Genomic DNA, 17,078 nt, shown 5'->3' with positions numbered 1-17,078 from the left:
AACTAATTATCTTAGAACTGATTAGTAAATTAATAACAGAAATACCGCGTTTGTGAAACTTTAGGACTGGGTAGAGCATTGAATATCAAATGAAAAGTCCTAAACGTCCCAGAATCTGGTGACTCACTTTCAGTTTTCTTTCCTTCTCATAGACAACTCCCTTTGTTGTCTGGATGGCCATCAGGATGAAGCTCAGTATCAGTAACACAGGAAACATGTACTGCAGCAGCAGAATCATACCGTCCGTAACGTAAGGCGGGTATGGCATTCGGAGCATTTGTACATCCAGGTTCTGCAGTGTAGCAGTTGAGTTCTTGTTGAAATGTTTGATGATGGCTTCGTTAAAAATACGCTGCAGTCTCATAAAGTCGCTATAGTCTGAAAAAGATACATTGACATGCAGGGGGTGTCTCTATATCTTGTCGCAAATAGCTGCAAAACTGCCGATGCGGCTTTAAGCATCATCTAAATAATGCAAGAACATTTTCCATCGAAGGAATGGGTATTCATTGAAGTAATCATAATTCTATTACCAATAATGCATTAGTATTTTTCATTGAAAAAAATACAATAATCCTTCATTATCATTAGTCCCATCCCCACGGTAACTGAGTGGACTGGCGTTGAGGTGCTGGCGATTAAGTGCATGACTCTTACAGTATGGGTTCGAATTCCGGGTGGGACTCAATCCAAACAGTACTAGAATCTGTTCCTTACTGAAAAAGTATGTAATATATGTTACATTTTACCAGTGTCTAAATGGCGTTCTGTATTCACAGCTAATGGGATTGCCAGTAGGGGAATGTCTCTATGCCAGGCGGCTGCGCATTTCCATTGCACCGAAATTCTATTCAAGCACATATCACAACAATAATGACCCTGCCGATTTCCCCCCATGTACCAAAACGCCAACACAGGACAGACGGAGACGGGTGACCCATCTCTTGTACAGGTTCCAGACTGCAGTGATCACTGCTCAGGGGTATACACCCCAACACAGGACAGACGGAGACGGGTGACCCATCCCCTGTACAGGTTCCAGACTGCAGTGATCACTGCTCAGGGGTATACTCCCCAATACAGGACAGACGGAGACGGATGACCCATCTCCTGTACAGGTTCCAGACTGCATTAACTCAGATCTTCCAGGCGTGTGCACCTCAACACAGGACAGGTAGGGACGGGTGACCCATCTCCTGTACAGGTTCCAGGCGGCAGTAACCACTGCTCAGACCGCCCAGGCGTGTGCAACCCAACACAAGACAGACGGAGACGGGTGACTCATCTCCTGTACAGGTTCCAGGTGGCAGTAACCACTGCTCAGACCGCCCAGGCGTGTGGAACCCAACACAAGACAGGCGGAGACGGGTGACCCATCTCCTGTACAGGTTCCAGGCGGCAGTAACCACTGCTCAGACCGCCCAGGCGTGTGCAACCCAACACAAGACAGACGGAGACGGGTGACCCATCTCCTGTACAGGTTCCAGGCGGCAGTAACCACTGCTCAGACCGCCCAGGCGTGTGCAACCCAACACAAGACAGACGGAGACGGGTGACCCATCTCCTGTACAGGTTCCAGACTGCAGTAACCACTGCTCAGACCTTTCCAGGTGTGTGCACCCAAACGCAGACAGGAACCGCTGACATTACAAAGCCGTCAGTGATGACGAAATCATGTCTGTCAACCTCAGTTGTGATGGAACTGTGCTGTCCACTTTTATAACATTTTGTGTACGTCTTTGGACGCGTCGTGATTAAGCCTATGACATGGAGAGGAATCGCCTTGGGGGAGATTCCGTGATGATTTGGTGTGATTTTGACATGTGAACAAAAGAACCCCTTTAGTTGCTGACAGATGTGAGCTACAGAGATCAGACTCTCGGACCAGTGGTATAATAGGGTTTATTAACGTCATGGAACAGGATTGACATTCCAACAGGATTATACCCGTCCTCACACGCCTAGTGCTGCTGTGATTTCACCAGGACCATGCTAAAGTACTGGCTCGGCGTGTAAATCTCCATAGAGCATGTCTGAGATTAGTGAGTGAGTTTAGTTTTACTCAGCTTTTAGCAATATTCCAGCAATTGTACCCATGTGGAGTATCGAACCCGGATTGTCAGTATTTTGCGGAGAATATGGCAAACCATTCCACAAGCCTGCCATGTCCAACTGATACACTATACACTGCTGTTGTCGCTGCTCACGGTGGGCATACCCGTTATCAAGTTACTGACATCGCTGCTGTCGGGCATTTGATCTCGAATCGTGAATGTCATGGCCATGCTGTTTTGCCATTTCTTATGATCACAATATCCATATATTAAATTTAACAGGGAATCTTTTAATATTGTTATATTTTCAAATCTACAATTTAAACATTGCACAGTTTCTATTTTTCTAGTATATAATCTATCACCATGTCCTTTCTCCCTTTTGAATATCTGCTAAATTCTGAAGTTCAAATAATACAAACCAGTTACCTGGATTGAAGATGGATCTTGGTTCCAGAAAAGCCCCGAAGTAACTAATTTCAGTGGTGTGCCAACCTCCATATTGGTGACCTTTGGGACGAATGGCGTACCGCAGTTTCTTGGGCATGACGGTGTCTGCCAGTCCAACGTTTTCAAATTCAACAGCAAAGCCGACTTGTTCAGAATTGTATCTGAAGTAGTCCAGCATATCTTTCCTCGATGAAAATCCTTTCAACGTAAGTGTGTCTGTAAGAATGGTAGAAACGTATCACTCGATGCATTCACTACTGTATCATGAATCAGTAAACTGTGATGACTCGGGTGTTGGTTGTCAGAAGGGGTTATACTTTTAAGTTGGAAGTAATGCCCTTAAAAATATATGTAAGATAGAAAAACTATGATTTCAAGAACTTGATTAGAAGAAGCGAGGTTCAGCAGCTCATTTTAAGTCAAACATTACAGTAATATCGCTGTCACGCTTATGATAAATGTTTTAAATTATTCAGCTCAAAACACATGTATACCTGCATGTCATCCGTCAGGACCAATTTCGTCATTTGTGTCAAATTAAAATAGAAACAAACATACAGCATCTGTTTATATTTGCAAAAAGCATCTAATTAACATTACCACTTTAATTATTATTTCCACTTCAGCGTTTATGAAGTATGAGAACACTGCACGTTGTTGTGTGCTTTGGAAGCTCAATTCCGTGCATGAACCTGAACATATTTACTCGGAATGAAACAAAACAAAATAAATTGAAAAGGTGGTAACAGTTTACCTGCGGCCTGAGGGGAATACAAAAAAATGTGACTATCAACAGTGCTAGAAAGTATCTCCACCTGTCATACAGTTCTCAAATAACGGTTGTCGTGATTGCATGAACCAATACTGGCGACTACATGTGTACCTCATGTTGCCATCCCTCGCACGGTAACACCAGCAACTTTCTCCTCCTTCTGGTAATCAAGCATTGACTTCCCCAGCACTGGAATCCTCTTTCGTTCCTCATGGAGTGCATGTGTCAATTCCTGCAGGATTTGAAACAGGAGAAGATCTACGAACATGGCGTCCAAATAGTTCCAGAAATGTTCTGTGGGGTTCATATCAGGTCTGTTTGCGGATCATGGTAATGTTTTGATAGCGTTGTTCTGCGAATGGGCGATGACAGCTCGATACAGTGATGTCTAGGGTTGTCATCCATGAATATCGAACGACGTCAGTATCCAGACGGTATCCAGTACTTCCTGTTGATAACTTTGACCACATAAAACGTCAAATAAGAAGTAACTTGCAGTGATGCGAAACGCAACCCTCCACCACCACCATCATCATCACCGAGCAACCACCACCACCACCGAGCAACCACCTAAGGGTTCAGCTGCATGGATAATTTCCTGGCAACATACATCGTTACGAGGTCTCCATACGTAACACGTGTTGTCAGTGTATGAAATAAACCTAAAACCCAGCCAGACATCAGGGCTGGTAACTTCAAAATTTTACCAGCCCAAAATGGATTTGACCAGACCAGACGCGACGATATGGTGAATTTACTCAGATGTATATGGAATATCTAAAAAAAACCACACCAGACCATCGAGCTGGCTAGCTGTAAATATAGACCGTCCGTCAGAAATCTAGCCCGTCTTGGGCGGTCGGACGGGCCTTATTTCATACACTGGTGTTGTCTGTGCATAACATGCTGTAAATAACGCGACTTTCATCAAAAAGATGAACCCTTCAAGCGGCGGTTTTGTCGAAGACTGCACCAAGCCAGTTATCCCAGCCTCTCTGTGGTCAAGGGAGGTATGATCGGACGTCGTTCTCTAATTCTGATGAAGTATGATGACGATTTTTTTATGAAAAATCTATAAAAATTGTAAATTGTCATCATTCTTCATCAACTCAACTTCTAAAATGCCCATCAAAGAAATTAATTCTAATGATAATTCATCATTGTCGGCATAGGTCTTCGAGATGGGGCATGGGATTAGAACTCGGTCGTCACGGCCATTGGTCTTCCTTGGTCTTTCAGGTCTTGGACGATCCTTTACTTCACCTCACGACTGTGTGGTTAATGTTCAAATGAGCACCAGTATTGTCAATATCATTCCACAGCGTATTTTCTGAAAGTCTTCGTCTTGCCATGTCAAGTAAAGTTATTTTTAGTATTGTCATCTTTTAAATCAGTCATCGCAGTAGGTGATAATATGCGACCCATAGCTTTTAAGACAATTTGTGTGAAGCACGTGCTTCACATGTGTAATCCAGTATTCAACCAAAATGTTGAAGATTGACCTTGGATTAAGGTGGTTCTTAATGAATGCTCCTGGGCAAATTGTGTCCAATATTCGCACATACATGTAAATGTTTTCTTAAATATCTGCGCTGAGGATACTTACACATATGAGATTTAATCGTGTGTGTCATAACTCAAGCAATGATGTTTTCTTGTGAAGTTGCGACAAGATTTGGATATAGTCTAAACTAACACATACAATTTATGTTTTGTGTAGGAGCACGGGTCTAGGCTAACTGCCCCAAAACAACTGCCCCCGATACCTGCCCCCTGGCTATCTCCACCCCCATCCCCACCCCCACCGTCCATTTTGCCCATAATCCCCTTCCCAAACAGATAGGATATCAGAATAAAATTATACAGTGAAATTGCAGAGGACTAAGGACTAATTTCAGTGAGTTTCAGCTTTTAGTCCAGGATTTAACACCATCAGCGTTCTGTCTGCAGTAGACATATTTAAAACAGACAGATGTTTTTTGTCTTGCGTTCTTTCAATGCATATCATTGTTTTTCACCTCCCTTTCACTAGGATCTTCCATCCTAGTCAAACAGAACGTTATCCAAAGCCCTGTTTCACTTACTACTAATCTGCAGGCTGTTGCAGTGCGAATTACTTTACATGTTGCGTTTACATTATGCTCTGTATATATCTCTCCGTCTTCAACGTTTCACAAAACCGATCTTCAAGCTCTATATAACCAACTGCCGAAACCCTGTATTATCATCGGAGATTTAAATGGACACAATCCACTCTGGAGTGGTGCAACTACAATCGCTAAAGGTAAACTATTGGAGGAGTTTTGTTCAGATAATGATTTATGTATTTGTAATGATGGTTCCAACACTTATTTACACGCTGGTACAGGAACCTTTTCTGCTCTCGACTTGTCAGTTACAAATTCAGAACTAATGAATGAATTCGAATGGTCAGTCCACGATGACCTCTGTGGAAGTGACCATTTTCCTACTATACTAAAACCTGTAACTCCATCTGATGTTCCTCCATCTTTAAGGCGGAATTTTAAAAAGGCTAACTGGGCTCTGTATGAAACACTGTGTGATGCAAAACTTAAACCTGAACTTTTTATTGACGTTCCTAATGCTGTCAAATGTGTTTCTGATGCACTGAACATCATAGCTGATGAGTGTATACCAAAATCCTCTGCAATTCCACACATTCGAAAACCCTTGGTTCGATGATGAATGCAAACAAGCTAGGAAGGCAAGGAAAAAAGCAGAACATTATTTCCGTCGCCACCCTATGGTGCATAATCTAAATAAATTTAAATCCTAAATGCTAAAGCACGGCGTACCTTTAAACTGAATAAACGCCAATCATGGAAAGATGATTTATCCAAAATAAATTCTCGAACGCCAATGTTTAAAGTGTGGAACATGGTACAGAAAATTAAAGGTAAAGGTACTAACTCTAGCGTCATCATCTTAAACATGGGTATCAATTACTTACTGATAAATCAGAATAAACTGGGTAAAACTCTTGCTAAACACTCTTCCTCTTCTAAGTATGTGCCTAAATTCCAACAATATCAAAAACAACAGGAAAAGAAACCTATTAATTTCCATTCAGATAATGGGGAAGACTATAATGAACTATTTTCTATTCATGAGCTCCAAACTGCTCTTGAACAAGCTCACGGTATTGCTACAGGGGCTGATAACATACATTATCAACTCCTGAAGCACTTACCAGAATCCTCTCTGGGAACTTTTTAAAATAGTTTTGGTGATATTTGGACATCAGGTAAATTTCCTACCTCATGGTGTGACGCTATAGTAGTACCAATACCTAAACCTGGACGTGATCATACAGATCCGTCAAATTATAGACCTATTTCACTAACTAGCTGTGTTTGCAAAACCGTGGAACAAATGATAAATAATCGACTTGTTTGGTATCTGGAAAGAAATAACCTTATAACAGATATACAATGTGGTTTCCGTAAAAATAGAAGTACTGTCGATCACTCAGTGCGTTTGGAATCATTTGTTAAAAACGCTCTTATTAATAAACAACACGCTGTGTCTATCTGTTTTATCGTGAAAAGGCATATGACACTACGTGGAAATATGACAGTTTAAGAGATTTACACGGCTTCGGATTGCGAGGCCGTTTCCTCAATTTATAGCCAACTTTTCAAATGACAGACAATTTCAAGTCCGCGTGGGTTCTACCCTGTCTGATCATTACAATCAGGATCAGGGTGTTCCACAAGGAAGTATTTTGTCTGTCACACTATTTAGTATAAAGAAAAGGTTTATCAAAAGTTTTAAACAATTCAAGAGATGGATCGTTATTTGTGTATGATTTTAATATTTCTTGTCGTGGTAAAAATATGCATACCATTGAACGGCAACTGCAGATATGTTTAAACAAAATAAATAAATAGTGTCTTAAAAACGGCTTTAAATTTTCTAAGTCAAAAACTAATTTCTACACTTCTGTAGAAAATATAAGCCGCATAAGGACCCAGAACTTTTTCTAAATGGCACTCCCATCAAAGTTGTTAAGGAGGCCAGTTTCTTGGGTTTAATTTTTGATTCGCATTTGACGTTTCTGCCACATATTAAATCACTTAAAACAAAATGCCTGAAGGCACTTGATTTGTTGAAAGTTGCTTCCAATTCAAAGTGGGGAGGGGATCAAGCTACCCTCCTACACCTGTATCGATCATTGATTCGCTCGAAACTTGATTATGGCTCCATCGTATATGGTGGAGCCTGCAAAAGTAACCTAAAACTATTAGATTCTATTCACCACCAAGGTCTAAGACTTTGCCTTGGCTCTTTCAGAACTTCTCCTATTGACAGCCTCTACGTCGAGACAGATGAGCCTTCTCTTATCCAACGTCGTATAAAATTATCATTACAATATGTAACAAAATTATATTCTCACAAATCTAACCCTGCATTTAACTACGGGCTCAGGATTAAGCCATTCATTTCTGCTGCCGGCATTGAGCGAGAAGTATATCTCCTTCCCGTCCTCTGTTGGTTACCCAGCCACGTTGGCATTTCTGAGAATACAATGGCTGATCTTGCTGCCTAGCCAGCACTCAACAAATCTGTGACACCACTTCTTATCCCACAGTCTGATTACAAAACTAGCATTAGAACCTACATCCGTGATCTGGTGCAGAAGAAGTTGGACACCCAGGTAGGTATAAATAAACTACATGAAATAAAACCCTATATTGGTTACACCTACTTGGGTTGTCAGTCCAGATTTGAAGAGGTCATCATGCAACGATGTCGTTTTGGCCACACAAGATATACTAATGAATGCCAATTGAAAGCCGAAGATCCTCCGTTTTCAATCCCTTGTGATGAAAGAATCACGACCAAGCATGTCTTGTAAGGCTCAGCAGCGGCTTAGGGCCCTTGCCCCCTCTACACGCAGCCCAGACAGCGAATTGGACTTTTCCCAGGAAACGCTGCCTAGTCGAACCCACCAAGAACTTTCCAGAGAATATGACGACTCAGCCTTTTGCATTACTCAGGGTGTTGGAAGGTCTGTTCTCCCTAGTGGAAAAGTCGGCCAGTCTCCTGATTTACGTCAAGAGATCTGGAGGTACCAAACCAAGGGCGCCGAGAACTTCGTGTTCTCCAGATCATCTTGAGAGCAGGTGTTGCAACATGGTCGTTAATCGACCCATATCCAGTTCTTGCATGATACAATCGTCATGTTCATTTATTCACCAGATTTAGTTTCTCTTACGAGTAGTACATGGTACTATAAGTGATAACAGCCCATTCATCTCTGAGTAAATATAGAAAATGAACTTAATATTAATCTCTTTTTGGGGGATAATGAATTGTGATAGGTTGCTTATGTAAAAGAGAGATATCGATGTTTGTTTGTTTGTTGATTAACGCAATATTCAACTCACCAATATTCCAGCTATATGGCGCTGGACCAGACAATCCAGTTATCAACAGCATGATCATGGTTTACGCAATTGGGACACGATGACATCATGCTCAAGTTACCCAGTAATTGGTAGCATATCTTATCACGTTCCGTTATCTATGTGTAAATAGAGAAAATGAACTCACCTGAATGATAACTAAATATGGACGTTTTGTTGTTAACGGTTTCGTTGATACCCGTAATCAGCCCATTGATGAGGGTATTGTTGGGTGTGAACAGAACCTCCTCATAGTTATAACTATTCAGTTGCCTTGTCACCTGGCTGGGGTAATACACTCTCGCTGGCGTAGGTCCCTTATCTACCAGAAATCTCATGAAGAAAAATATCATTGCAAACAGCAGAGGTAACAGAACTTCAAAGACTGTCACACAAATCTTTTTACGTTGTAGAAGGTAATTCTTCCACATAAGCAGCCGGAGCTGCCGAATGAAGGCCATGTTGATCTTGATCTGCCTTATACCGGTCCTCTTTGTGGTAGACAACGCTATATGAATGCAGAGGTCGTGAACGCGATGGTAAAGGACATTTCAATAATCTCCCACCTTACGGTGATGACTCCCGAGTCACGTGAATTCCACGAGAGTTTCAGTGACACCTGGTTGGTGTGCCTACAGCCAAGTGACCAGGTTTCAGGGCAGTGTCGTCGTTGGTTCTCTCCCCTTGAGCAGCCTGTCACATCACTGTTGTCTCGGGGAAAATGGTTCAGTTGAACCAGTTATGCAAAACACCATCCTCTTGAATGTGAGAAGGGCGAGGTGATCCGGCTGCCAGTGAGTACAGCGCCCTCAAATGGATATCATGGGAGTAATGCCTTCATATGATTCAGTTTCCTATGAATTAACAAAAAACATGACAATAAAAGAATGCCCGCAAAGAGGAGTCGGTTTATTATAAAACCTACACTGTTTGATCGGTTAATGGGTTGGGTTTACAAATAGTATTTTATACGTCAATGACTACAAAATCTGAAGTGGTACTACAAATAGTATTTTATACGTCAATGACTACAAAATCTGAAGTGGCACTACAAATAGTATTTTATTCGTCAATGACTACAAAATCTGAAGTGGCACTACAAATAGTATTTTATACGTCAATGACTACAAAATCTGAAGTGGCACTACAAATAGTATTTTATACGTCAATGACTACAAAATCTGAAGTGGCACTACACAGTGTAGGTGTCCAAAGAGCATTAAACAGATGAGACGCCAACAACATAATCACACAAAGCGGAACGAAGTAAACGAGAGCACAGCATTCCCCGAGAGACAGATCCCTACTGATGAATGGACCATCTCAATCGTCAAGTCGCAAACACCTAGCAGGTGCAACCTGAATGATGTAACACAGGTTATTAATAGGCACATTCCATTTCTTTTAAGCTGCCAAATATAAATACCGCTATCACAAATACATATCACTAGACGTGAAGCCACACCTAGGATACTCTCGCTATTATTAGATCAGTCATTGTACCCCGATTCTACTCCAGGAACGAACTTAATATAACAATCAAATATTGTTACCATGTCTGACATCAAAAGGCAGGTCAAATGAATTTAAATGTGTGGTCACTCAAAATTCAACGTGTTTGAAAAGATGTTGTACAAGTGTAGGGCTTTCTATTTTTGGTCACATAAAGAGTGCATCTACGATGTCATTAAATTTGCCTTAGTAGAAAAAACATGATACTTTAACAATATGAAGACGTGAGATTGCCAAATCCGACTTCAGCTCCTACCAGGTAAGACTGTTACGTGTTGTGGGATATGTTTATAGTGTGAGAAAGGAAGGTACTTACAATCAGCCATCTTGTGCTGGCTGCGGTTGTACCAGTTATGTCGTCACGCTCTCGTGATCACGGTCAATAGCTGTACAACTGATTGTGCTCATACAGACATGTCATGTTGACCTAGGTTGTCGTCAGAAATAAATGTCAAAAATCCTTCAGTTGATAAAATATGCGTCTACACTTAATATACTTAATATCAACAATCTTGTAACTTTGTACACCTATCACGTATTGGGATGAATCAATGGATTGTTTAAATAACGTCTCAATAAATTATAGGTGCCATGTTATCATAAAGCAGATATTCTTGCATCGTTTAGCTTCCATTTTTCGGCAGCAATGATTGTTGTTGCATACAAACATGTTATCGATCGATATTCCAAGGGACACGACACTTGTAGACTTAAAACAACTTGTTATAAGGGACTTGTTATTTTCCAAATAATGCTATGTCTGTAGATCAAATCACAATTTCTACTTCATAGCATATTCTATAAAAATTAAACCTAAAGAAACTTTCTATGATAATTATAGTTGATTTTCCCAAGTGAGTTGGCTTTCAATGTCAAAGGTTGCGAACTGTCAGTGACGTCCATACTACCCGTTGGAACTGGCTACGATGGGTCTATCTACCCGTGAAACCTTAGAGTACGGTTTCACATGCACAGGCTATTAACTAATTTAACGTCTTGTAAGATCATTTAAAGGGTGAAAATGTCTGTTCCACAGCATGTGATACATGTAGATTATGATTTGCATGGATTTATGAAAGATTAAAAAGGAAGAAGCCTTTTGTTTCATTACGATGCTCAGTCATATTCTCTACATATACACTTTCATTGACACACACATTGACAAACTGTGACATATCAGCTGGTCTCAGACCGCCTCCGGGATATGGTGGTTAGAGCGTCCGCCCGGAGAGCGGAACGTAGCGGGGTCGATTCCCCGATGGCGTCATAACAAAAGACAAGGATAGGTCAGCTCGGAGTCAGTATAATGTGTCTGGGTGGGGTATTCATGCTTAGCTGTGGCATTGTATCTCAGTGAGCTAGCACTATAAAACCAGCTTAAATCTGGACTGGTACAAGCAGCCACACAAATTAATTACGACGTTAAACCCCATTTCACCTCAGCTCACCTCAACTGGTCCGATATCACACGTGAAACATATATATCCTATAATTATCACCTGTACCAGTGTATTATCTTGATTATGGCGGATCCAGTGTTACAAACCTTATATAATACAAAAACCCTGGTAAAACTCTAAGTACTTCCTAAATGCTGTTTATTACGAGATAAAATTCTCTTCATTTAAAAAGTCCAGGATCTGTACCATTTTGGTGCCAATGTTTAAAAAATAGTGGCGTCCTATTAACTTTAATTTTAGGTTTAAGAAAAGTAGGCTGAGTCAGAAAGCCACTAAAGGATTCTTATCAATATACAATAGTGACTGAAAACAATTTCTCTAAAATACATTGTCAACCGTGGGCTGGACAAGCTATCCTTTTCGCTGTTTGATAGTGACTCATAAAGCAACATCGTTGTGATATTCGGAATGGAATTCCTTTGGATGTCAAAACTGGTTTTGATATGAGAACGAAGTGCTCAACGTGAAAACGAACACTGACAATAACCGTCATCAATCTTCTGCACAGAATACAAACTCGCCACCCGTGACATACATTCACTTCAACATCCTGGTTCAGAGAGCGCACGTTTAATGTAATGAATCATAAAATATTTATAATTTCAATTTACGTTGGTGTATTTCGGCCATACTGTTGAATACGATGGTAACAAACAAAGAAAACAAACGTTGCTTGGACGTCATTTGCTCTGTTAATGTGTCACGGCCTTATATATTTCTGTTTATCACTTGACAGTGACTCAACGTGTAAAGGTCTTAAAGCGACGCTTGCACAATCTATAGTGTAGAGTTTTTGGAATGTGTGGATCAGGCTGTTCGTGTGTCATCTATGTTTCCCACTTCCACGTCCGGACCGCCCATGTATTTTCATTTCGATTGAAATATATAAACATTTCACTTCTTATCTCGATGGGAACTTTATGCCCTGGAGTGACAAAAAAATCATTTTTCCTTGTACACTCAAAACACCTAGGTTAACTTCCTTTAGGGACCGTTCATAATTTATTGCTAGAGGGCGATGATTTTTTTGGAGAAGCCTGCACCATGTGATTGCTGATCCCCCACCCTAGTACATGTGTACAAAATTGATGACCCCCTACCTCCCCAGAACAAAATGAGTGACCCCCTATAAAATATTCATCACCCCTCTAGCCATAAATTATGAACGATCCTTTATCTATACATATATGTATCTGTAAATCTTTATTTATACTTATTACCTGATTTTATATAAATATGTTTCTGAAGCAATATACCCCATTTAAAATTTAATATTATATTACAAAGCGTCACACAATAAGTGAAAACCATCTTCTTTATTCCGGCATATTTCTGTCTACCCGCTTGCTATTAAGTTGGTTCAGTGCTGGAGACGAGAAACACGTACAAATATGCAGATGGCATAATGACAGCGTGTGGAAGACAACCTTTTTGGAACCCAGCCAACAAAATCAGCAGTCCCAGGCCAGGTTTGAAAACCAGAAGACAAAGGGTCCAACTCCACTGACAGTCTGAAGATGTTTGGCGCCCACCAGTCTCTCCTTGATGAGGCAGTACAGGAACGATGAATCGAGAGTATTCATATTTTTGCCACGACATGAAATGTTAAAATCATCCACAAAAAGGGATCCATCAATTGAGTCATTTAAAACAAAGAGGCTGTTTATTTTAATAACAAACAATGTGACAGCCAACAAAATGCTACCTTGTAGGACTCCCTGATCTTGATAATGATAAATATAACAGATAGACACCGCATGTTGGTCGTTGATAATGTCATTTTCATCAAATGTCTCCAATGAATACAGGAACGCAACTCATTGTTACTGGTTTCTATTTTTATGAAGCTACGAGTGAATTAATGAGTGATTGGGTGGGTTGCTTGATGTGTACAGTCCGTTTGAGTCAGAAACGGACCGATGAATTGCAAATTTTATCATTTTACAAAATTGCCACATAAATATAAATAGTACACATGTTTATCATTTACTAATACCCAAGTTTCTGACTCAAACGGACTGTAGGTGAGTGAGTCACTAAACATTTTGAACTCAACACTGACAACGTTCACGTGCACACCATGAAAAACGCTTGCACGAAATCGGCACGTGCGCACAAAATTGATAACATCTTGTTATAATCATTTTAAGTAAATGCATATTTTCACAACAATCCAGATCAGTTTATACTAGGAACCGTTCATAATTTATGTCTCTAGGGCGATGATAATTTTTATGGAGAAGCATGCACAATGAGAATGTGAACAATAACGAAGATACTGAGAGTCATGACATCGTGTGATAGATGTACGTCGATGTGAAACATGAGACAATGTGACAATCGAGACAAGGAAACAAATACAAAGGGGCATAACTCGACAATGTATAAATGCACACCGTATTTGGCGCCGGGCCAGATATCAAGGGTGCATTTAGACGTTGTGGAGTTATGCCCTTTTGTATTTGTATCCTTGTCTCGATTGTCACATGGCATTATGTTTCGCATTGATGTACATCTATCACACGATGCATGCATGGATGGATGGATGGATGTTTGTATGGATGGATGGATGCACGTACGTACGTGCGTGTGTTTTTTGTGTGTGTGTGTGTGTGTGCGCGCGCGTGTGTGTGTATGTATGTGAGTGCCTGTGTGTTTATTTATATGAGATTGTACGTACACACACAAACTCACGCATATTTTTATTTTTATCGTCGTGTGTACGTACAATCAAATATAGGTGAGGTGAGGTGAAATGGCGTTTTACGTCGTACTTCAGAATAGTTGCTAATAATACGACGTGCACAGCCTCACAAACGTTGAGAGGGCTTCACCATTCAAGTCCTACATTAGCTAGTAAGTTTTTACCGGGTTGTTTTCATGAACGTGACATGGTCTTGCTGGTATAAGGAAATCGTACTGAAATGACTAATAACAAATATCACAGGGTCATCTCTTTATATCAGACTCATTGCATGACAATGAGTTTTGTTTTCATTTTGCACTTTTCTATATAAGTGTGACTATATGAAATGCGTCTTAACAATAGATTGTGTTGGATTTTCAACGTTGGTGTATATCGGTATCTCAGGCCCTGTGGCTGTTTGGAGTAGTCTTGTGACTAAAGAGATGCCAATATCTCGTGTACCCGTGACGTGGTGTGGTTAAAATATACTATCCCAAAAAAGGAAACGCATAGGCGTTTTGTATTTTTAAAAATCTGTTAATTACCTATTGTGTTCAAACAATCGTCAAAATATGTAACACGTGTGAAGGCAAAGCTGCCAGGGTGCCTGGACTTCGGACTATATCCGGTCAAACTGTACGGAACAGGTTGAGGGAGATTGGACTGAGAGCCAGGAGACCCGACGTCGGGACCATGCTACGTGGTCACCATCGCGTTCAGCGTATCCGTTTTATAAAATTATCCACTTTGTTATATAGACATTACCTTCTTCTAAACTGATGTAAAAATTCATTTCTTAAAGTCTGTTTGTGGACGAGTTATACATGTTTGAAAATACAACATTTTTGCAACAAATTTCTGGATTATGCGTATCTTTTATTGGAGTAGTATATATGTATAGTTGAACCCAACCCACAGTCATACACACTCATCTTGGTACAGGAACGCAACTCATTGTTACTAGTTTCTTTTTTAATGAAGCTACGAGTGACTTAATGAGTGAGTGGGTGGGTGGGTGGATGGGTAGGTGAGTGAGTCACATAACATTTTGAACTGAACACTGGCAACGTTCACGGGCACATCATGAAAAAAGCTTGCACGAAATCGGCACGTGCGCACAAAATTCATAACATATTTTTATTATCATTTTCTAAATATTTATATACAATCATACAACTTGGTTCCAAATAATATCACCCCAAAATGGAGTATCCCCTGCTATACGACATCCCACATGTGCTGATATCGTTCACACATGTACTGTCAATATTACGTTTACGGGTTTTTTCAACAGTATAACAAACTCATTAGTTGCTATTTGTATTCTCCATCACTCACGTCGTCAGCCACTGGTACGTCCCACTGAGCCCAGGCCTTCCCTAACAGAAACGACCGCCTGCGTGATTAAGTGGTTAGAGCGTCCGCCCGGAGAGCGGAAGGTCGCGGGTTCGATCCCCGACCGCGTCATACCAAAAGACGTTAAAATATGGTACTTGTTGGTCCCTGCCTGGCGCTCGGCATTAATGGGTACAACAAGGACTGGTCGGCTCGGAGTCAGTTTAATGAGCCTGAGTTCATGCTTCACTGCGGCATGGTATCTCCGTGGGCTAGCACTATAAAACAAGCTTAAGTCTAGGATAGTACAAGCAGCCGCACATACACATACACACACATGCACGTCGTCATATGAGCGAAATATTCTCAAGCACGACGTTAAACCCAATTTCACCTCACCTAACAGAAACCAGGGACCCGTTTCAGAAAGCTACCGTAGCTACGACTGTCGTATCTCCTGTACTGGGCCTAGATTTTCGAAGCTCTCTTAGCGCTAAGATAGTCGTAAGTGTCATACATTAACATTAACTTACGACTATCTTAGCGCTAAGAGAGTTTCGAAAATCTAGGCCCTGTAACATGGACCTACGGAAGTCGTAGTGCTGCGATAGCTTTTTGAAACGGGGACCAGGGTCCTTCTTAAGCGAAAGAGTAGCAGTTTAGGGTAGCATTGATATTGGTTCAGGTGTACATCGAATCTTCTAAACAGTCAACGACACTGGATCCAGATTTCTTAGCTTACACCATTCAAATACTCCAGTTGTATATCACTGTACAAACCGGTGTCACTTTGACACGTTTAAACCTATGATCCTAGGCAGAATCCCGGTGCGACCCAGTATCTTTCTAGGTTTGCTATCATAATAGCCGGGGCGGTGGGGTAGCCTAATGGGTAGATTGTCCGCCCGTATGTTGAAGTACCGGGTTCGATTCCCCACATGGTTACAATGTGTGAAGCCTATTTGTGGTGTCCATCGCCGTGATATTGCTGGAATATTGCTAAAAGCGGCGTAAAACCATACTCATTCACTCACTGAATGATGATAATCATTCGCGTTGGGTTTCAACCAAATGTTTGACGTCTATGAGGTGTATGATGTCCCACATCAGCAGACACACCATGACTGCAATACTGTTTGAAGTGGCGTTGGGTTTGACTCACAGGCACTCGTGTTTTTGCGAGGATTAAAAATTTAAAACAATGCATATTTGGAGATGACCCCCGACTCGAAATGCTTCAAAGTACAATACGTCAATATGTATTGTACTGTGAAGCATTGGAGTCAGGGGTCATCTCAAAACGAAAAGTAATCTTAAATTATCGCAATGACACGAGAGCTTGTGGTTTGACTCACTGACTTATGATCAAACATCTATCTA

The 17,078-nt window shown here is 40.9% G+C and overlaps 1 protein-coding gene across 1 annotated transcript in view; it reads right to left on the bottom strand.

Moving 5' to 3' along the window:
* The window catches only part of LOC124254667 (phospholipid-transporting ATPase ABCA3-like), a 29,952-nt gene extending 19,368 nt beyond the window's left edge, over window positions 1-10,584 (bottom strand). The window contains 4 exon segments of the mRNA XM_046688513.1: window positions 128-378; window positions 2,484-2,720; window positions 8,854-9,559; window positions 10,534-10,584. Coding sequence (XP_046544469.1) covers window positions 128-378; window positions 2,484-2,720; window positions 8,854-9,166 — 801 coding nt within the window. The 5' untranslated portion in view covers window positions 9,167-9,559; window positions 10,534-10,584.
* Window positions 10,585-17,078: the final 6,494 nt, after the last annotated feature.

The sequence above is a fragment of the Haliotis rubra genome, unplaced genomic scaffold (genome assembly GCF_003918875.1).
Source record: "Haliotis rubra isolate DU_JTF1 unplaced genomic scaffold, ASM391887v1 Scf58, whole genome shotgun sequence".
Taxonomy (NCBI): domain Eukaryota; kingdom Metazoa; phylum Mollusca; class Gastropoda; order Lepetellida; family Haliotidae; genus Haliotis; species Haliotis rubra.
Note: the sequence above shows the minus strand (reverse complement) of the source record. Positions and strands in the feature narration are given on the sequence as shown.